The following is a 22,632-nucleotide window of genomic DNA, read 5'->3' as shown; positions in this document are numbered from 1 at the left end:
GGGACCATTATGATCATCTAGTCTGACCTCCTGCACAATGCAGGCCACAGAATCTCACCCACTCATTCCCGTGTCAAACCTGTGTCTGAGCTATTGAAGTCCTCAAATCATGGTTTAAAGACTTCAAGGCACAGAGAATCTTCCAGCAAGTGACCCCATGGCCCACGCTACAGAGGAAGGTGAAACCCCCCAGGGCCTCTGCCAATCTGCCCTGGAGGAAAATTCCTTCCCGACCCCAAATATGGCGATCAGCTAAACCCTGAGCATGTGGGCAAGACTCACCAGCCAGCACCCAGGAAAGAATTCTCTGTAGTAACTCAGATCACATCCCACCTAACATCCCATCACAGACCATTGGGCATATTTACTGCTAGTAATCAAAGACAAATTAATTGCCAAAATTAGGCTATGCCATCATACCATCCCCTCCATAAGCATATCAAGCTTAGTCTTAAAGCCAGATATGTGTTTTGCCCCCACTACTCCCCTTGGAAGGCCGTTCCAGAACTTCACTCCTCTGATAGTTAGAAACCTTAGTCTAATTTCAAGTCTAAACTTCCTAATGTCCAGTTTGTACCCATTTGTTCTACTGTTCACATTGGTAGTGAGCTTAAATAATTCCTCTCTCTCCCTGGTATTTATTCCTCTGATATATTTAGAGAAGGCAATCGTATCTCCCCTCAGCCTTCTTTTGGTTAGGCTAAACAACCCAAGAGAAAAAGTGACTTGCCCAGGGTCACACAGGAAGCTTGTGTCTGAGCCTGGAGTGGACCCCATGTCTGCTAGTCCCAGTCTAATGCCTTATACACTAAACTCTCCTTCCTACCCACGTCATTGCTTCCCTGGGCCTGCCTTTGAGACTGTAAGCTCTTCAGGGCAGGGAATGCTTTGTGAGGGCTCAGATTTGCCCCTAGGCACCAGCAGAAGTCCTATGCACCTCATATGAAAATGGGCCCTTTCCTTTCAAAGATGGCAGAGCTGGTCAAAAAATGCTGAAAATAATTTACAACTTTTTTAAGTTTTTCATGAAAAAAAGTCAAAGTTTTGAATTTTTTGAAAAATGTCAACCTGTTCGACAACAGGGTGTGATTGTAGGACCTGGGCTGGCCGACACTTATACACATGAGCTTTAATTTTTTGGTTTGCCTTCAAAACCAAAAATCAGTGATTTGCATAGTCCTTATCCCCAGCACCCATCCTGCACAGACTCCTCCTAGCACCCCTGGGTGGGAGGAATGTAAATAAGTCCTGTTATTCTGACAGGTGGTGAAACTAAGGATAAGTGCGATAGTCAAATATGAAATTGCAGAACTATTAACTGTGGTATGTAATCCATCGATTAAATCAGCCTCTGCACCAGATGGTTGGAGGGTAGCTAATGTAACACTTTTATAGTTTTTAAAAAGGGTTCTAGAGGTGATCCTGGGAACTACAGGCAGACAAACTTAACTTTAGGACCAAGCAGACTGGTTGAAACTATACTAAAGAACAAATTAATCAGACACATTGATAAACATGATTTGTTTGGGAAAAGTCAACACAGCTTTTGTAAAGGGAAATCATGCCTCACCAATCTATTACAATTCTTTGAGGGGGTCAACAAGCATGTGGACAAGGAAGATCCTGTCAATATAGTGTTCTTGAACTTTCAGAAAGCCTTTGACAAGGTCACTCTTAAACAAAGTAAGCAGTCATGGGATAAAAGGGAAGATCCTCTCACGGATCAGTAACAGGTTAAAAGACAGGAAACAAAGGGTAGGAATACACAGTCAGTTTTCTCAATGGAGAGAGATAAATATTGGAGTCCCCCAAGGGTCTGTGCTGGAACCTGTGCTATTCAAGATATTCACAAATGATCTGGAAAAGGGAGTGACCAGTGAGGTGGCAAATTTCTTGATGATAAAACATTACTCAAGATAGGTAAGTCCAAAGCTGACTGTGAAAAGTGACAAAGAGATCTCACAAAAGGATGGGACCTAAACTAGCTGTTACCACTCAAGAAAGAGATCTTGGCATCATCATGGATAGTTCTCTGAAAACATCCACTCAATGTGCAGCGACCATCAAAAAAGCGAAAAGAATGTTGGGAACTATTAGGGAAGGGATAGAAAATAGGACAGAACATATCATATTGCCACTATATAAATCCATGGTACACCCACACCTTGAATACTATGTGCAGTTCTGATTGCCCCACCTCAAAAAAAGATATATTAGAACTGGAAAAAGTACAGACAAGGAAAACTAAAATGATCAGAGGTATGGAACAGCTTTTATATGAGGAGAGATTAAAAAGACTGGAACTGTTCACTTTAGGAAAGAAACAACTAAGGAGGGATATGATAGAGGTCTATAAAATCATGACTGGTGTGGAGATAGTGAATACGGAAGTGTTTTTTACCCCTTCACATAACACAAGAACCAGGGCTCACCCAATGAAATGAATAGGCAGGAGATTAAAAACAAACAGAAGGCAGTACTTCTTCACACAACACACAGTCAACCTGTGGAACTCATTGCCAGGGGATGTTATGAGGCCAAAAGTGTAAGTGGGATTAAAAAAAAATTAGATAAGTTCCTGGAGGATAGCTCCACCAGTGGCTATTAGCCAAGATGATCAGGGACGCAACCCCTGCGCTCTGGGTGTCCTGAACCTCTGAATGCCAGAAGCTGGGAATGGATGACAGGGGATGGATCACGCGATAATTGCCCTGTTCTCTTCATTCCCACTGCAGCACCTGGCACTGGCCACTGTCGAAGACAAGATCCTGGGCTAGCTGGACCACTGGTCTGAGCCAGTATGGCCGTTCCTACATTCTTGTGTCACATGATTATCATGATGCCAAATGAGAGTTTAATAATGAAGGTAGAAAAGTGCTTGGATAACAAAGTTCTTTATTTGCTGGCCGGCAATAGGTGCTGCATGGACTGGCAATCCTGGACGTTAAAGGCCCAGCCAAACCAGTGCAGCACTGACAGAGACAGGGCCAGCTTCTCCCTTGATGCCCTGCCAACCCCCTGACAGGAAGGACCCAGCTCCAGGGGCAGGGAGTACATCGTTCTCCATGGTGGGTCAGCCCTTGGCTTCTCTTATCCCACAAGGGAGTCCACTGGCCCCTACTGTGACGCCAATGACTGTGATGCAGATACCGGCTCCCTAGGCTCAGACTCCCATGCAAGGGACGAATGAGCTCTGCCAACTTCTGATTACGCTTCTCTTTGCATCTCCATAGGCTTGCAGAGTCCCACCCCCACCCTCCCAGAAGCCTCCAAAATGCATCATTTCCTAGCATAATCCAGAGCTGATCCGCATACACCAAACAAGGGGGAGGGGAAAGCCTGTATTAGATGTCCACAGGATACCCAAGCTAAGTGGCTGAAGAAGGCTTAGTGGAGGATCTCCCCCAGCCAGCACTCCATGCTGTCATCTGTCTCCTGCAACGCTGTCCCACAGAGGGTGGCGAGGTTCCTGGCTACAGCAGAGGCTCTGGCTCATACTGCTTTTCTGTTGCTGTGTAAAAATCCTCGAGGACGGACTGCAGGTACTCAAAGGTGGGCCTGTCTTCTGGCTTACTCCTCCAGCACCTCAGTATGACGGTGTAGAGTTCTCCAGGGCAATCGTCCGGGCATGGCATGCGATAGCCCCGCTCCAGGTTCCGAATGACCTCAGGGTTGGTCATGCCTAGAACAAAACACACACCCCAACCCTGAGCGTGAGTTCACCATGCATGGACGTCTATGTGCCAGGAGAGGAGAGCATAGCTTTAAAGCTGCAGAGCATCATGGCAGCTGCTGAGGCCACCCCCCAGGACAGAACTCAGCGACTACTTATTATTATTGACATGGTGGTAGCTCCTAGAAGTCCCAGCCAAGATCAGGACTACATGGCATTAGGCACAGAAGTTGCCCCAGTAAACTCACAGTCAGGGGTAAAAATCTGGGAATTAGTCCCGCTTTGAGCAGGGGGCTGGACTAGATGACCTCCTGAGGTCCCTTCCAACCCTGATATTCTATGATTCTATGACCTACCCTAGCCTGTTTAAGCCCTGTGTGCCTGATCAAGACCCCAGAGGGAGGTCTGCCTAGAAAACCAATAAGGACCTTCCCCCTTAACAGAGGGGAGGAGGCAAAAGAACCCTGGAATCAACAAAATAAACAAACCAGGAAGGGGAAGCTGGTTAAAGGTCAAAACAAGGGCCCCAGAGGGGGAGGCTGAGCAGAGAACCCTGGACAGTGCCCACTGCTCCAAGGAGGCAGAGGAACTCTGCTTGGAGGCATGAAAGAGCAAGGAATGGTCCCAGAGAACTGCTTCCTGCTCTTGGAGCAATGCCAGGCAGCTTTCCCTCTCCGCTTCCAGCACCATTTCTTGGAGCCTGAGAGCCATCTGGATTCCATGGACCAGTCCCAGCCCTTAGCTTCCCTACAGAGTTTGCCAGCAAGGACACACCTAGGCTAAGCTGGCTGGCTTTGTGCCATAGACTGCTGCCTAGTGGGAACTGGATTGGCAACTACCAGACACATTTCACATAGGCCACCAAACAGCCTACACTTTTGCAATGACTTTGTGGCTCTGATTCAGCAAAGCACTCAAGGACCTGAGTAGTTCCATCCATGGGGACTTAAATTTAAGCACATGCTTAAGTGCTTCGCTGACTTGGGGCCTTGGCAGGAGTCAAGCAATTAACCTACTAGAGAGGTAAAAGGTTCCATATCTCATGGCTGATCCCCTGAGCAATAGTCCTCGTAACTTCAGAGTAGCAGTTTCAGCGGGAATTGTGATGCACTCCACAGTAAATGGGAGGGAAGGCTGTATTCTTGAGGGACTGTACCTGGATAAGGGGTCCTGCCATAGGTTATAATTTCTGTTAGAAGAATCCCAAATGACCAGACATCAGATTTGATTGTGAAAACCCCAAAATTAATTGCCTCTGGCGCTGTCCATTTAATAGGGAATTTGGCACCTGTCAGGAAGAAAGAAATTTGAAAAAGGACATTAATGTGGAGTGTCTTCCTGGATTCATACTCCGCACACTCTGCTCAAGCATGTTGGTCTTCAGAAGGTCTTATCCGGATGTTGGGGCTGATACAATGTTTGTTTAAAGTACAATTGAATCAAAATAATTCATCATAGAATGGACCAGTTCCTGGCTTTCCCCTTCACTATCAGCATCCTGGCCTGTGTAATTTTATTTTGCTCTCTCTGGTTCTACTTTATAAAACAATGAATGGTTTATAACCTTAAAAAGCAGGTGCAAATTAAGATAAAAAGGTATCCAAATACATCATAAATCACATGCAGCATGCAAACCACATATGCATGATATGAACATTACAGAAAATGAGTGACGGCCAACAGAAGAAAAGAACAGCTTGTAATTACACTAATAAAGTGAACAGTTAAAAGGATCAAAAGGCTTAGAAGACCATTTTTTGTATCATCCATGGATTTAATAGATTTTGGCTTTGGAAGGAGGGATAGCTCAGTGGCTTGAGCGTTGGCCTGGTAAACCCAGGGTTATGAGCTCAATCCTTGAGGGGGCCATTTGGGGATTGGTCCTGCTTTGAGCAGGGGGTTGGACTAGATGATCTCCTGAGGTCTCTAATAACCTATGATTCTACAAAAATACTTGCCATAAGTATCACTTCCAACAATAATATTTTAGAGATACAGCCCAGGATTTTCAGGACCAAAGCACAGGCTGCAAACACTTGTGCTAAAGGAATGTTATAAACTCATAGCACATGTAGGTTTTTACCTTCTATATGGCCTAAGCATGAGTGGAGGGCATGGTACATTCAGACAGTGATTAATATCTTTGTAATGATCTCCCTACCATGAGTAGTCAGTGGAGCAAGAATCCATAGGTGACACATAAGTGAGGCTTTGAGAGGCTAAGCCATGGGGAGGGGGGAAGGGAGGGGCACTGAGAGCAGTGAGTGGGGGCATGGACACTGCCAGGAGCTCCAGGGCAGGGGGCTAGCCTCCCCAGGGGGAAGCTTCACTCACGACCTATGCTAGAATCCAAGATCTTTATCACAAAAACACAAGCCTCTGTCACTTAAGGTGAAGGAGTAACTCCATTAGAGGCCAGCGGTAGTAGGATTGATCTTTTATGCAGATCAGCCACTAGAGAGGGACACAGTATTTAGCCAGTGTGCTACAGAGGGTGTGGAGAAATGTAAATATATGTAAATTAAAAATATATATTTGAAAATCTGTCCCACCTTTATTTACCTGGAAAAACCTAAGTTCAGGGTTCTGTGGCTCTGCTAGTATCAGATCAGGATAAGCCCACAATTCAGGTTTTATTAAGGACAAAACAACCCTAATATAAACTAAATATTATAACAATTTTGATGAAAACAGCATTTTGATTTAAACACCTCCCTGAAATCCTGCAAACCCAAACACAACGGGTACAGTATCAGAAATCAAACCCAACACAAAACATTTCAGTTGAAGTGAAACATTTTGTGGAGGTGGGGCGGGGGGCGGCTTTTGAAATGTTCATGTTTTGTTGCAAATCAAAAGACATCTCGAAGTCTCAAAATCCTTTGCTAAACAGAATCGCCATCCTCCAGCCAGCTCTACGGGAGACCTAATGAAACTTAAAAAATGGTCTGTTTTGTTTCACATATGCTTTATAAAACCTCGTAGCAAACTGAATGAATCTCTCTCATAACCAACATCTGGGTAGCTGAAGAATACTATAGCTGAGTAAACTGTATTTTGCTGTGTGCCAGTCGGGTGTGGCTAGACAAATGAGTGAATTGAACCACCTAGCTCAATACCCTTTTGGTGCCCACATTCTCTTAGTCCCACATATTACCATAGCAGAAACTCAAACTGGGAGCTTTGTTCAGGGCACTGGCTCTATCAGCTGATTCAAAAAGCAGCTTCATATGAACGGAGTCAGCTAGAAGTTGCTCCTTGCGTATCTTTTTATAGAGCTACTTCCCCCCTCACAAGAACCACTAACAGAACCACAGCGCTAGACAGATATGTCTCCAAACTTGGGGGGATGGAAGTTAAAAATCCAAATTGTGTCCATTGTCCTTGGCTTTTACACCTGGCCACACCAAAACCCTGGATCAGAATGGAGGCCGTGTTTCAAATCTGGATCCACACCCAAATTAGCCCCTTTCTTACAGTTTCATTGTATATTGCATCACTACGGTATGCAGATATAGGTAAAAAAAGTGTTCATTTCCCTGCAAAGACCTCAATTCAGGAGTCAGTTTTTCCCCTAGCATCAGGGAGGTTGAGTTTATCCACTAGCAGAACCAGAGATCTTAGCATGAATCTGTAGGATGCCCCTGTATCCAGGGCCGGCGCTTTCATTTAGGCGACTTAGGCAGTTGCCTAGGGCGCCAGCATTATGGGGGGGCGGTATTTTGCCGGTGGGGCGGCAGGCGGCTCCGGTGGAGCTGCCGCAGTCGTGCCTGCGGAGGGTCTGCTGGTCTTGCGGCTCTGGTGGACCTGCCGCAGGCATTTCTGCGGACGGTTCGCTGGTCCCGTGGCTCAGGTGGACCTGCCGCAGGCATGCCTGCGGCAGCTCCACCGGAACCACGGACCAGCGGACCCTCTGCGGGAATGCCTGCGGCAGGTCCACCGGAGCTGCGAGACCCACGTGCGGGGCGGCGAAATGGCCCAGCGCCTAGGGCGCCAGAAACCCTGGCGCCGGTCCTGCCTGTATCTATGGTATTCTACTCCATAAGGACATAAGAACGGCCAAACTGGGTCAGACCAAAGGTCCAGCTAGCCTAGTATCCTTTTTCCAACCATGGACAGTGCCCCAGAGGGAACGAACAGAACAAGTAATCATCAAGTGATCCATCCCCTATCACCCGTTCCCAGCTTCTGGCAAACAGCGGCTAGGGACACCATCCCTGCCCATCCTGGCTAATAGCCATTGATGGATCTATCCTCCATGAATCTATCTAGTTCTTTTTTGAACCCTGTTTTAGTCTCCAACGTTATATTCACTCTGTGTGGACGTGGAATTGTGTGAAGGAGAAACGAAAGCTGCAAATGTAATTGGTACTTCTTCAGCTAGGTTCTTCCGTACAATGCCATGAGTGGAACCTACCTTCTTGGGCCAGGTACTCATTTTCTATTATCCTGGCCAGGCCAAAATCAGCAATTTTACAGCAGAGCGTCTCAGAGACGAGGATGTTGGCTGCTCTCAGGTCTCGGTGGATAGAGTTCATTCTCTCGATGTATGCCATTCCTTCTGCAACCTAGGAGAGCAGACATGGCCACAGCGTTTACCACAAGAATATTCAAATAAGCCTCCTGGTCCTAGACATTAAAGATGGAAAAGACTTTGTCCATCCCCTCCCTGACACAAGATTGTGCTGTTATTCCATGTATTATGGTAGCACCTACCAGCTGCAGATGACATTAGGGTTGGACTGCCCTCAGTGTACATAGTAAGAGACAATCCCTGCCTCAAAGAGTTTAGACAAAGTGTGGCAGAAAGGAAGGATTGTTCTTGCCATTTTACAGATGGGGAACAGAGGCACAGACAGATGAATAGACTTGGCCACAGGACATCTGTGGGGGAATCAGAGACTAAGCCTAGATCTTCTGATTCCAAGGCTCAGCCACAAGACCATCTTTAATCCCCTATATCTTGGAATTTAGTTGAAAACATAGAAGATTAAATAAAAAAAACCCTCTTCCCGTTTTTCAGTCACAGCCAGAATAGTTTAAATCTAAGACGATCAACAGGAAATGATCATTAATAATCTCATCCATTCACCTCTTCTGTACAGTGTGGCATGGACAGCCAAGCAGTATAGGTAAGTATACAATCATCACTCACTGAGAGACCAATGGAAGCTGTATCCTAGAGCGTTAATATGATGGAAATGTGTTAGCATTCTGAGCCAAGCCCCTGACCCTGCTCACGTCCCTCTTAGAAACACTCCCTGAACTGAGCTAACTTCTATATAATTCGATTATTATTGTTTTTGGTCTCTGTAGATGCCGAGCTCCTTAGAGCAAGAGACCAGGGTTTGGGAAGCGTCGAACGCATGATAAACTCTCCTGTAAATAAGAGTAATAGCAAGTTTTAGGGTTTGCGGGCTTTCAAAGAATCATAGATTCATAGATTTTAAGGTCATAAGGGACCATTATGATCGTCTGGTCTGACCTCCTGCACAACATAGGCCACAGAATCTCACCCACCCACTCCTGTATCAACCCCCTAACCCAGTGGTTCTCAAACTTTTTTACTGGTGATCCCTTTTACACAGCAAGCCTCTGTGTGCACCCCGCCCCCCACTTTTACATTAAAAACACCTCTTTACATATTTAATACCATTATAAATGCTGGAGTCAAAGTTGGGTTTAGGGTGGAGGCTGACAACTCATGACCTGCCATGTAATAACCTCACGACCCCCTGAGGGCTCCCGACCCCCCAGTTTGAGAACTCCTGCCCCAACCTGTGTCCGAGCTATTGAAGTCCTCAATTAGTGGTTTAAAACTTCAAAGGGCAGCGAATCCTCCAGCAAGTGACCCATGCCCCACACTGCAGAGGAAGGCAAAAAACAGCCAGGGCTTCTGCCAATCTGCCCTGGAGGAAAATTCCTTCCCGACCCCAAATATAGTGATCAGTTAAACCCTGAGCATGTGGGCAAGACTAACCAGCCAGACACCCAGGAAAGAATTCTCTGTAGTAACCCCAAATATGGTGGTCAGTTAAACCCTGAGCATGTGGGCAAGACTCACCAGCCAGACACCCAGGAAAGAATTCTCTACAGTAACTCAGATCTCACCCCATCTAACAACCCATCACAGGCCATTGGGCCTATTTACCGCTAATAGTCATAGATCAATGAATTGCCAAATTTGGCTTTGCAGAAGCAGGGAGCTTTGAAGGGGGATTTGAAAAGCGACAGGTCCAGCTTTAGCCCGAACACTTATCAGGGCAATGGGTGGATGAGTATAAGCCCTGGCAAGAAGGCCTAGTACCAATTTGGGTTTTCACACACCCTGAGGTTAGGGCATTACGATTTTCCACCCACTAAGATTCTCATCAGCTTCTTGCTTACATGTGGTTTTAAACAGGATACTAACATGTACTTTCCAAATATGTATTTCACCCTCTATCAACACCCTTCAAGCTTGAGTGCTGCTTGCCTCAGTGGAAAATGGAAGAATTGATGTCACTTCCTGTCCTGATGTTAATGAGATAGCACTAGACTAGATGGTTTCCTTTCAGCATGTGTGTGCATCCGAGTGTGTGTGAGAGAGACTGACCACAGGATGAATTCAGTGCACCCAAAACTTTCTAATTTTAACTACAGCTGATGCTACTGCTGCAAATTGCGTCTGAAGGGTCAAGTTGCCTTGGGACATGACGTATTCAAAATACCACGAGTAAACATGTTGTGAAAGAACATGACTAGCTTTACATCACCCCAGCCAGCAACAGTTAGTGATTGACTGAAGCTCAGCACTTGGGGTTCGGAAAGCTCAGGCTCTGCACCAGGCCTGCAATGGCACAGATTTGCACAGCGTGAAGAGATGCAAAAAATCCCTATGTAGCTCCTGCACTGGCTTGGCTAGCTGAAGTCTCCTTTAGAATCACAGAATATTAGGGTTGGAAGGGACCTCAGGAGGTCATCTAGTCCAACCCCCTGCTCAAAGCAGGACCAATTCCCAACTAAATCATCCCATCATTAGGTGCATATGATAGATTCATTGTCTTCAGGCTGCAAGATCCCAGCATTCTGTGGCCTGCGCTGAAATCTTCTGGTCCGTGTTATGCAGGAGACTAGACTAGATGATCATAGTGGTCCCTTCTGGTCTTATAATCTACCTGTCTCTGCTATGCTGGGCACACACACAGCAAGTCCAGCCATTGGAATGCGTTTTGTCAGCCCTTGTGCCTGGCAGGAGATATTCTCCGTTTTATACATGGGCCGTAGGAGGGACCCGACTGTAGGAACTTTAATGGGGATTTATGACGCTAGCAGTGCATGCCCCCTACTTCCCTCTATTTGAAGATTAAACCAAAGATTCAATAGCTTGAGATTTCTCTGCTTAATAAAGAACAGGGCCTGTGAATAGAAACAGATAGCATTGCCCACTTGGGTGGGATTTTCAGAGAAAGCATCCCTAAGCATTCCTTCAGAAGCATCCCTAAGTGCTTCAGAGACACACGTGTGTAGTGGCGTGTCTCAGTGTCATGCCTTTGGGCAGCGAGGAAAGGGTTAACACAGGCCCAACTGGGTTGAATGCCACCTCCGCTGCAAAGAGGTTTGGAGCCCAGAGCACTGGAGTTCTGAGAGCGGCTGGACAGATGCTCTACCTGCAGGAAAGGGCCCATGACTCCCATGCTAAGTGGCTAGGCCAGGAGTAGGAGGATGATCAGCATAAATGTGCTGATTTGGAGGCAATTGGTTTGTTTCTTTGGAGAGGACTGACTAGAACAAGCCACTGTCACATTCCTTTGGGCTGGGCTACAGAGAACCCCAACGGTCTCTTGTTAAACTAAGAATCCTTTCATTAGAGGGCAGTTTTAGATGACCTGGGCCTCTTGAACTTGCTTAGGGAGGGCTCCAGCAGAAGGTAGGCCAGTCTGGAGGTCATGAGATCCCCTTTCACTCCAGACTCTCAAAGTGCTTGGTAAGTGTTCTGCTGAGGTCAAGCATGGACGGAATAATACATGCTGGGCCCTGGGGTCACTACAGCCCGCACCACCCCAATGAAGATTACAGGGGCTAATGGCTTCACTGTGGAATTCTCTAGTCCATATTTGACCTGGGGCTGCACTTTGGTCACTCCAGATTAGAGCTGGCTGAAATTTTTTGGATTAATAGTTTATTAGCAGAAAAATGCAGTTTCAGGTTGACCAAAACTATTTATGAATTCCGGTCAAATCTGATGGATAGCTTTGGCTGTTTTTTTTGTTTATTTTTCCTGAAAAAGTTGAAATGTTTTGAAGTTTTCTAAATGAAACGTTTCAACTTTTTGTTTTGAAACATTTCCTTTAGATATTTAGCTAGCTTTATTTGTAAAAAACAAAGAAAACAAACAAATGAAAGGGTAAAAAACTCCCGGAAAAGAAACATAATAGAATGGGAAAAAAAACCCCCAACAATAACAAAACATTTTGTTCAACCTGAAATAAATTTTTTTTCATATGTTTGTTTCAATAAGACAAACCAAAAATTTTTGGGTTTGGGTCCACCAGAAACAATTTCCCCCTCCCCACCACCTGCCCTAATATTTTGATTTGGTGGCTAATCTGAAAAAAAAAAAAAAAAGATCAATTATTTCATAGACTATCAGGGTTGGAAGGGACCTCAGACGGTCATCTGCTGCTCAAAGCTCAAAGCTCAAAGCTGCTCAAAGCTCAAAGCAGGACCAATCCCCAGACAGATTTTTACCCCAGTTCCCTAAATTTGCTCAGCTTTGCTCCTGATATGGCATTTTTCTCTCTATTCCCTACAAACTCATTGGGCCAAATTCCCTGGTGTAACCCACAACTGAAGGAGTTACCTGAGGATTAAATTTGGTCGGTTGTGTTTCTCTTCGGGAATTTCAAACTAACCGCTGATTATTTCCTTCAAGTTATAAAAACCAGAAACAACTTCTAACCACTAAGTCTGCAGCTGCTCCCCTTAATCTATTACGGATATCAAAGGTAGGGCAGCAGACCAGGTTTTATCACTAGTGAACAGGAAAAGAATTGTTACACCATTCACGGGAGGGATAAAAATAGCTAATGGGGCGGCTTCTTAAAGATATTTCAGTATTTTTGCTTCTGGGTAAAATGAAAAGCAGATGCTTCTGCTGTGTCAGATAGCATCTCCTCAGAAATACACATTTCCAGGTATTTTATTCATTTAAAAACAAATATGAATTGTGGCTGGATGCCGTAGTACCTTGAAAAAGAGACTTGTTAAAAATAACATAACTGACAATCACTGTGAAGTTAGCTCATCGCCACCAAAGAGCGGAATGGTGGCCATGTGGCTAATGAATTGCATTGGGTGCCAAGAGCACTGGGTTCTCATGTCAGCTCTGACCTTGGATGGGTCCTCAGTCAGGCTTTCTAAAATACTCAATGCCAGCCTAGCCCTTCTCCTGTTGAAATCAATGACAAAGCTCATATTGATTCCACCAGGAGCAGTGTTAAGCCAGAGTTAAGTGCTTCTGAAAATCCCCAGCTTTGTGGGCAAGACCCTGCAGCTCAGTTTCCCCACCCATATAAGGTGGTTAATATGCTTACGTACCTCCAAAGAAGTTGTGAAGTTACATTGGTTAATGTTTGCAAAAAAACACCTTGAGATCCTCAGACAGAGGACATAGTGGTCATATTACAAGAATAAGTGCTGCCTAATGTTAGGCACCTCAGTGCACATTAATCCTCCCTACTATGTTGCCTCAACTTCAGAGGGGCTAAGCACCCATTACTCCCAATCAAGTCAACTAGAACTGGAGATGCTCAGCATCTCTGAAAACCAGATTCTCGTCTTGCCTGTGTCCCTACACATAGTAGATCACTGTCACTCCAGAGCAGGACCTTCTCTTACTAAGGCTGTCTGGAGAAAAGAGAAAAGACTTTTCTGCTCACTAAGCCAGGAAAGACTCTGCCTTCCATATTACGCAGAGTGCTAAGAAAAGGGTCCCCATGTGAGGTGTCCAACGGTGCTGCTGATGCGCTGGCATTCCCATCAATACTGCAGGTGAAAGGAGGAACCCTTGGCTATTACCTCGAAGTTCAGAGTCATAGATTTTAAGGCCAGAAGGGACCATTTTGATCATCTTGTCTGATGTCCTGCATAGCAGAGACCATAGAACTTTTCTGAATTAATTCCAGCTTCAAGTCCAATAACTGTTACAAAGCTTTTAGAAAATATTCAATCTTGATTTAAAAATGACTGGTCCTGGAGAATCCACCCCCCAGGCCTTGGTAAGTTGCTCCACTGGGCAATTATGCTCAATGTTAAAAAATGCACATTATTTCTAGTCTGAATTTGTCTAACCTCAACTTCCAGCCATTGGTGGTTGTTATACCTTTATCTGATAATTGAAGAGCTCTCTGTTATCAAATTTCAGTTCCCAGTATAAATATGTATACACTGTGATCAAGTCACCCCTCAGCCTTCTCTTGGATAAGCTAAATAGATTGAGCTCTTTGAGTCCATCACCATCAGGAATATTTTCCATTTTTTTAATCGTGTTCATAACTCTTCTCTGAACCCTCTCCAATAATATGTACCCCCTTTGCGCCTGCAGACATGTCATCTTGGATAACATTGCACCGTCTTTCAAACACTTATCCTGGTGTCTTTGACTACAGACCTGGGCTGACATGTCAATGAGTTTCGGGAGAGTTAGTTGGCTTCCATCTTCTGTCTTCAAAAAGTCCAGCAAGCACCCTGTGAAAGAGGAGACACACGGTGTTCTCTGGACGATGTGATTTGAATGAAAGTTACACATTTGGTCCCCGTCCTTCTTTAGCCATTGCTATCCAACCTGTCTACAGCTTTGTTACTTCTGGGAAGATCCTAGTAACTTCATTGCCTCTATCAAGTGCACCAGGATTCTTTACGCCACCCACTGATCAGCTGTTCGGTGGCAGGCAGGAAGCACTGGGGGTGGAGTGAGAGCAGGGTGTGCTCAGGGGAGGAGCGGGGCAGGAAGAGGCAGAGCAAGGGGCAGGACCTTGGGGAGGGGGTGGAGCCTCAGGGCAGAGGAGAGCTGGAGCACTCATCCAGAAAAATGAAAGTCAACACCTGGGGCATCATCCCCTACATTACCGATAGCAGGCACAGGATTTTAACAAATCCTAAGCACTGGCCTAACCTTTGAAACTCAGCCAAAAAGGTCTAAAGAATAAAGCCTGGGGAGTCTCTTTACCGTTGGCCATGTACTCTGTCACAATGTAGATTGGCTTTTTGGTGACTACTGCATGGAGCCGGACCAGCTTGTCATGCTGGAGCATCTTCATCAAGTTTGCCTCAGCCAGGAAGGCATCGGGAGGCATGGATCCCTCCTTTAGGGTCTTCACAGCCACCTTCACATTGTTCTTATAATAGCCTGCAGCAAAAAAGACAGGAGGGTCCAATGGTTAAGGTGCTAGCCTGGGACTTAGGAGAACTAGGTTCAATTCCTTTCTCTGCCACAGTTTTCATCTTAATGGAAGTTGGAGCCTCGCTACCGCTGAAGCTCCGTGGCTCAGTTTCCCCATCTGTACAATGGGATAATAGGCCTTCCCTATCTCACCAGAGTGTTATGAGAGTAAATACGTTAAAGATTACGAGATGCTCAGTTACTTCATAGACTTTAAGGTCAGAACAAACCATCATGGTCATCTGGTCTCACCTCCTGAACATTGCAGGCCACAGAACCTCACCCACCCACTCCTGTAATAGACCCCTAACCTCTGGCTCAGCTACTGAAGTCCTCAAATCATGGTTTAAAGACTTCAAGTTACAGAGAATCCATCATTTACATTAGTTTAAATCTGCAAGTGACCCAGGCCCCATGCTGCAGACATGTTGCACAGGAAGGCGAAAACCCCCCACAGGGTCTCAGCCAATCTGACCTGGGAGAAAATTCCTTCCTGATCAGTAAGACCCTGAGCATATAGGCAAGACCTACCAGGCAGATACCTGGGAAAGAATTATCTGTAGTTACTCAGAGACCTCCCCATCTAGTGTCCCATTTTCAGTGATGTGGGGGGAGGGTCACCTACCTAAGATAGAAAACTAACAGCAAGAAGCCCTTTGATGTGATGGTCTGGTCTTCCTGTTATCGTGTGAAATAGCTAAACATACCATCCATGTGCTAAGTACTAGGGTATCTACCATGGGGAACAATCCTTCCAAGATGGCAGAAGCCTCAGAAGGAAGTGGAAAGGACCCATCTCCTCTCAGAGGGTCTCCGTGTAGTAGGGTTGCCAACTTTGGTTGGATAAATTCCTGGAGGTTTCATCACATGACAGTATCTTTAATTCAAGATTAATCTTTAATTCCTGGAGACTGTCGTCAGGACAATCCTGAAGGCATTGGCAACCCTACTGTGTAGAGGTTCCAGGAAGGTGTGGTGGAGAGTGGAGGCAGCTGGGTACACACTAGGAATTGGGGAAACAGACTGCAGTGCACTGGTGGGGGATGCTGGAGTGATGGAGAGGATGGCCCATATAAGCACTGTTTTAAGCCAGTCTGTAAGAGATCTTGGGGAATTCATGCCTCCGGGAAGTAGGTAACCTTGGAAGATGTTTGGAGGCTATTCCAGAGGGTGGTGTCCCCAGAATGAAAGAGGCAGGGGATCCAGGCCAAATTTTGGTGGCTCCCTTTTCCATGCTTGGGATGGGGAGGGAAGGAGCCCTTAAGGATTCTGTTCTGAAGGAGCTGAGCAGTAAAGCACAGGGTGGTGTGAGGTTATTGAGTTCCTGGTGAGAGGAATTATGAATGTTCCACAGGAGGAAGACAGACCAGGGCCTCCAGTCTACTCCCTTTTCCCCACCAATGCGGGATCATCCCCATGGCAGTGGTTCTCAACCAGGTGTTAGGTTTCAGGGGGCCGCCAAGCCAGGCCAGCATTAGACTCACTAGGGCCCAGGGTAGAAAGCTGAAGCCCACTGCATGAGGCTGAAGCCGAGGGCCCTGAGCCCAGCCTTCCTGGGGTTGAAGCTGAAGCCTGAGCATTGTAGCTTCATGGGGGCCCCAGTGGCATGGAGCCCTGGACAACTGCCCTGCTTGCTACCCTCTATCGCTGGCCCTGGCTTTTATATGCGGAAAAACAGTTGTTGTGGCACAGGTGGGCTGTGGAGTTTTTATAGCATGTTGGGATGAGCCTCAGAAAGAAAAAGGTTGAGAACCCCTGCCCTATGGCATATTCTCAGGACCTTTCTGAGGTCTGTCTGGTTTTAAGTCCCTTGAACAATGTGGCTTCCACCACTTCCCTTGAGATGGCTTCCTTGCTTCCCAGACCCCCACTGCTAGGACATGTTCTCCTCATATACGGCCTTCATGTCCTTTGCCGTGTCATCCCATTTCTCAGCTATCTAGCTATGCCCCTCACCGTGGTATCTGACTCCATAATGACTGTGTGCGCAAAGTCCCAGCTCCTTTCAAGTCTTCTGCACTGTGCTGGCCACAACTGCAATTCCTACACTCTCCTGGGAACAATCAACCACAGAGGGGTGGAAGAAGAGGAGAAGTTAAGCTCCAGCTCCTTCCCACCCTGACCAGACGTGTAGGAGCACAAGCTGCATCCTTTGAAGGGGGATGCATGGTCCCTGTGTCATAGGTAGGTATAGTGTCCCTCAAGGCACACAGCCTCCCACTACTCACCTCCCCCCGGCTCCCCAAGCTGGGCTGTAACAGATGGTAATTTCCTGCAATATCCGGAATGAACTTTCCTGAATTAGATTTAATCTTATTTCCTACCTTTGGCGTCCATTGTATTAAACATGCAATTGTTTGTGTGTTATTGTAGGACTGTAATGTAAATGTTAGGAATGTCAAAGAACTGTCTGGGACAATACGTGTTAAGTGGGATTCCTAGGAAGTACCTGGGAGGCCTTTTGAAGCTACACCTTGGGAAGAAAAATGACCTGCTCCTGGAAATTCCAGATCAAAGACCCCTGAACTGTATCAAGCGAAGAGTAAACTTTTCAAGAGGGGGCTAGTTCTAGGCTCAGGCTATTTGGAACCTGTTTTCTGGGTGGTTTGAAGGATTCTCCTGCCAGAACCCATGTTGGAGACAGCTGGGGCAGGCCAGAGGGATCTCTGATAAGCTTATTAGCATACACATAGGTTCTTTTATTGTTTTATGTTTTCTCTGGAATTTGTTTATCTTAAGAATAAAATAGGCTTGTATAGGAAGTGGTGGGTGGCAACCTATAACTGTTGACAATCACTCTGTTATTAGTCTCTGAAAAGAAAGCATGCAGGCCTGTTTCGGCAGCCAGTCTTTTGCTGGGAATAACACGGGGAAGGCAGGAACTCTTCAGGGTGGACATTTCCCAGTCAGGAGGGACAGAGATGTCTCCCCCTAGGAAAGGCAATGGCTAGAGGGCCAGAAGCTTGGGAGGAGGTGCCCTTGCTGAAACACTAAGGGAAAACACAGGTGCAATTGTCTTACCCCTGTGGCAAAAGCTGTGCTTTAAAGCCCCATTACAGCCCTAAAGAAGCACAGTTGAATGGGCTGCATAATTCCCAGCCCTCCCCCACCACGAGCAGCAGGCTAGGTCCTAGCAAGGTCCCGCATTCGTGACAATTCTGAGAAAACAAGGTTTTCCCTTTTCCTGTGGGCCATGTGTAGTGACCGGGGCTGACCCTGCTGGGCCTGGAGAGCACTGCACTTACCCATCCATACTTCTCCAAACTGTCCTGCACCAAGTTTCTTCACAAGCTTCAGAGACTCCCGTGGGATTTCCCATTCGTCCTGTGCCCAGGGCCTCTGGGGAACCAGGGATATGCATGGAGTGGTCAGCCTCTGGCACAGACCATCCCCTTTGTCTGGGTATTGAAAGAACACTTGTCAGCTCATTGGTAAAGGGTCCAGCCCTCCACCCAGCCTCCAGCCTGAGTCGCTGGGCTGGAGACGTGCAGAGGGTAATTCTCCTCCTCTTCCTCAGCATGTGGAATGGCCACTCCACACAGGTTGCTTCAGCCCCACTGCTCTGAACGCCCCAGGAGCGTGGTCTGGAGGACCCATGCAATGGCAGATCCCCTAATGCTGCCCTTCCCCAGCCGGTTCGTGCCCCAGTGCATCACAGTGATTGCAACCTCCCCCTGACTGCCTCTCTCCGGAATCCAGTCTCTACACACATCCCTTCCCCCGGGGATCCTCCATGGTCCCTTCCGTGCCTCGTGAAGCTCGCTGTGCCCCTGGAAGGGGTGGTTTTGCTCGTGCACACGTTCGATTTGGGGTAGTCACTTTGCTTATGGCTGTGGGGGGAGTGACCAGCAGGGGCTGCCAGACTTGCTCCATATACCTGCATTCCGCTGCACCCCCACCCAGTGCTAGCTACAGTAGGTGTTTCATGCCCACCCTTTGTCCACCTCCCCATTCCCTATATTGCTACCTATTACAGGCATTGCTCCACATGCAGTCGCTGCTCAATGGGCGTGCAACTGATTGATAACCCCCGACTGGCCATAAGGCACCAGAGCATGTGGCCTCCTCATTCCAGCAATCTCAAATGCTATGAGAGACGGCCCTGTACGGGGACACAGGCAGCTTACTGCTGTAATGCTGGACTAGCTGGTGCAGTGAGGAAAAGGTGATCCTGGGGGAGATGTAGTATCCCCCGCCGTCTAAGGAGCGGATCCTGTAGTGTTTGATGATGTCGCCTTGAGCAGAGGTGCTGTCTCTCACGGACAGTGAAAAGGCATCTGGGGAATAAGCAGAAGAAACCACACTTACTGGCCTGACTGGAACTGTCTAAGACAGACCTGATGGCTTTCATCTTCCTTCAGTAGCCCCATGTCTGCAATGGGATACAGCCCCTCTCACAGACAGGTGAGTCTGTGCTGGGAATATTCAGGTGCAGGGCACGCTACACTACTGCCCCACATCCATCTTCCATCTTGGTGAGATCCGGGCACTTGTCCTTTTAGCCATATCACATTTCATAGGGACATAGCATTTACCAGTTTGGATCTAGCTTTTGGTCCATGAGGTCCAGCAACCCCATGGAGAACACTAGATGCTTCCGAGCATGTATGTCTGTGGGGACAAAGTTGATATTCACCCATGAAAGCTCATGCTCCAATACTTTTGTTAGTCTATAAGGTGCCACAGGACTCTGTTGCTTTGTACAGATCCAGATGAACACGGTTACCCCTCTGAGACTTCACACACTGGTGATGACCATCTCAGTATCTGGCAAAGCACCTCAGTCCTGACATAGAACCATAGAATAATAGAATATCAGGGTGGAAGGGACTTCAGGAGGCCATCTAGTCCAATCCCCTGCCCAAAGCAGGATCAATCCCCAACTAATTCAACATCCTTATTATTTAAATCCTGGGATTTCATGCAGGTCTGAAAATACACCTCTATTCTGCTCTTCTTAGTTCCCTGCTAGTCCAGTCCAATATGTGTTGCCAGCAGCCAGTACATTTATGGAATGATAGTTTAAAATGTACATCAGTAAAAATTGCAAGACAGTGTAGAGACAGTATTTCCTTTGTCTGCACTATGTTTCCGGACTAGGATTATGCCAGATTAATCTGGATTTATGTGATTTTTTTTTTATGTTTGAAGTACTGGATTCTATAGAAGAAAATCTGTCATACAGGACCATAAACAAAAGTCGTGTGCATCCAAAATTGCTTTGAAATCCTAGTATTCCAGACACGGGAGGACTTTTAAAAATGTGTAATACCGACCCATTGGCCTTTTTTGTATTTTGTTTTGTGTCAGTAAAAAATGTAGAAGGTCAGTATGAATATGGTTAAGTGCTAGTTGTCTTGTCTGCATAAGTATTCCTGGTCCATCCCTCCCCCCCGGCCATGCAATATTCTTTGCTATTCCAGTCTTGAGCCCCCATCACTCTGTCAATGCACTTCAGCCTGGTCTGCAATACTCCCTACTAGTTCACTCTTGCATTGCGATGCAACCCTGAGCCCTGACCAACAGCATTCCCTGCTATTCCAGTCCTGACTGTTCTGCCAACTCACCTTGTTCCCACCCTGCAGCCATACTCATTCCTGCTGCAGCCCTGAGTCGCTCCTAAGCGGTGACTGGCAACCAGGCCCAATTGTGCTTGTCTTTTACATAAAATTCTTCTGGATATATTCACCCTGACGCAGATTCAGCTTCTGGGGAATGAGGATTCAGGAGGTCTTTGGGCCAATGCTTTCAAAAGTGGCCAGTAATTTTGGGATGCCTCTGTTTTTGGGTTACCAGCCTGAGACTACTTGGGTCTGATTTTCAGAGTGTGCCGAGCAATCAGTTTTTAACTGAAAACTACTGGACTCTTAGCGACTGGAACAAACGCTGAAGGGCAGTGGTGAAGTCTCCATCTCTTGCGATCCTCAGCTCAAGACTGGATGCCTTTCTGGAAGAGATGTTTGTGATGCAGATCAGATTAGGTGATCGGATGGGCCCTTGTAGCCTTAACATCAATGACTCAGTCATATGAATAGAAGCGATGGCGCTTGACACCTCTGCAAGTCAGCTCAAGTTGGCCAACCAAAAATGGAGGCAGGCAAAACTAGGGGACACTTGGTGGAAATCCAGATCCTGATTATCCAAGTATCCTCTTCTCCAGCACTTCTGTTTGCTTGAGATTAACTTGCTTTTCTCAGCGAAGTGTCCCACCCTAATAAGAGCTTTGCCTGATGATTAGTATCTAGCAGTTCTACAGGCAAATCAATTAGCTGTCTAATGCTAGCCTTAATATTTACCCTGCCATTTATGTTAATGAATGGCTGTATCATTCTTGGCAGTGTAGAATGCACTTCTACTGGCACGGGAGTTTAGTCTGTTTCTTGAACTTCGTCAGGGCACTTTTTTTCCTAAGCAGCTCCGGTTTATTTCAGGGGAGCGGAAGAAAAGATTTTTTTCACAGTGGTTTCCATCACTGTTCATCTAAAATACGAGACCGCCAGGGTCTGGTTCCTTTCAAAGTCATTTACCCATTCAGGGTTGATTACAGAACAGAGCCGGACGCCTGCTGCTAGTGGAAAGGGAAAGTGTCAAGGCTGGAAAGCTTCAATTCTCTCTTCTCTTAACAACAATAATAACTAAAAATTGACACAAAAATCGCCAACACTAGTAGCCTCAGTGACTCCCAGTAATAAAGCTGCATGCAGAGCTTAGTACTAATAAGGAACATTGTAATAATAAGCCAGTGAGTAAAGCCAGCTAGCTCAATCAGCCCGACAATAATAATTCAGTGTACACATCCTAGCGTGCAGATGCATCCCTGCAGTAAGAATCTGGGGGAGCAGGGGGACCAACCCTCCAGTCACTATGTGCATGAGATCTGTGGTCAAAAGGAAGGGGTGAATTTTACTCTTCCAAGGGCTAATTATTATTTGTGTGTTGGAACTAATCATGATCATCTCACTGTTATTTGTTTCCCTCACCCTGTACGGGGAGACTTTAGCAAGCCAGTACAGTGCTTGAAACCACTATGGCTTATTGTTAAAGGCGGCCTATCAGCAAGCTGTAAATTAGCCATTCAGCAAACTCAGCTGGACCAAGGCAGGAGGGGAGAGGGTTTAGGATGCCACTCCGGATAACAACCCCTCATGTCATTGGTTTGTTGTATCCACCTCTTGTTGTTCATCATAAGAGAAGCCTTTGAACTCCAGGACCGTCTTTTTGTTCTGTGAGTGAATAGCATGCAGCACAGTGAGGCCCTGATTCAATTCCCTTGAGTGCTACCACAAGACAAATACAGATCATAATAATGACCAAGCAAACGTGAGCAAGAAAATGGCATGAAATCATGAAGACTACCTTGAAACAATGTACGTGTCTGAGTGGACTGGCAATTCTGTTACAATAAGCAGATGTTTCTCTGAACTATTCAGATGTATTGTACAAAATTCTGAGCTCATGCACACAGGCCCCAATCCAGCCTAACACTACTGAAGTCAGTGTATTAACCGTCTATCTAGGTCAGAGGTGGGCAAACTTT

The 22,632-nt window shown here is 46.4% G+C and overlaps 1 protein-coding gene across 4 annotated transcripts in view; it reads right to left on the bottom strand.

Moving 5' to 3' along the window:
* Positions 1-2,878: 2,878 nt before the first annotated feature.
* BLK (BLK proto-oncogene, Src family tyrosine kinase) overlaps positions 2,879-22,632 on the bottom strand; it is a 74,712-nt gene continuing 54,958 nt past the window's right edge. For 3 of the 4 annotated variants that reach the window (XM_032763509.2, XM_032763510.2, XM_032763513.1), the window contains exons 7-13: positions 19,223-19,372; positions 18,341-18,493; positions 14,883-15,062; positions 14,325-14,401; positions 8,091-8,241; positions 4,830-4,961; positions 2,879-3,682 (exon numbers count right to left, since the gene is read on the bottom strand). In XM_032763509.2, coding sequence (XP_032619400.1) covers positions 3,474-3,682; positions 4,830-4,961; positions 8,091-8,241; positions 14,325-14,401; positions 14,883-15,062; positions 18,341-18,493; positions 19,223-19,372 — 1,052 coding nt within the window. In that variant the 3' untranslated portion in view covers positions 2,879-3,473. The remainder of the gene's footprint in view (positions 3,683-4,829; positions 4,962-8,090; positions 8,242-14,324; positions 14,402-14,882; positions 15,063-18,340; positions 18,494-19,222; positions 19,373-22,632) is intronic. The other variant, XM_032763514.2, reaches the window with a different exon arrangement.

The sequence above is a fragment of the Chelonoidis abingdonii genome, chromosome 3, assembly GCF_003597395.2.
Source record: "Chelonoidis abingdonii isolate Lonesome George chromosome 3, CheloAbing_2.0, whole genome shotgun sequence".
In the NCBI taxonomy this organism is placed as follows: Eukaryota; Metazoa; Chordata; order Testudines; family Testudinidae; genus Chelonoidis; species Chelonoidis abingdonii.
The sequence above is the reverse complement of the archived record's forward strand: the minus strand, read 5'-3'. Positions and strand labels throughout refer to the sequence as shown.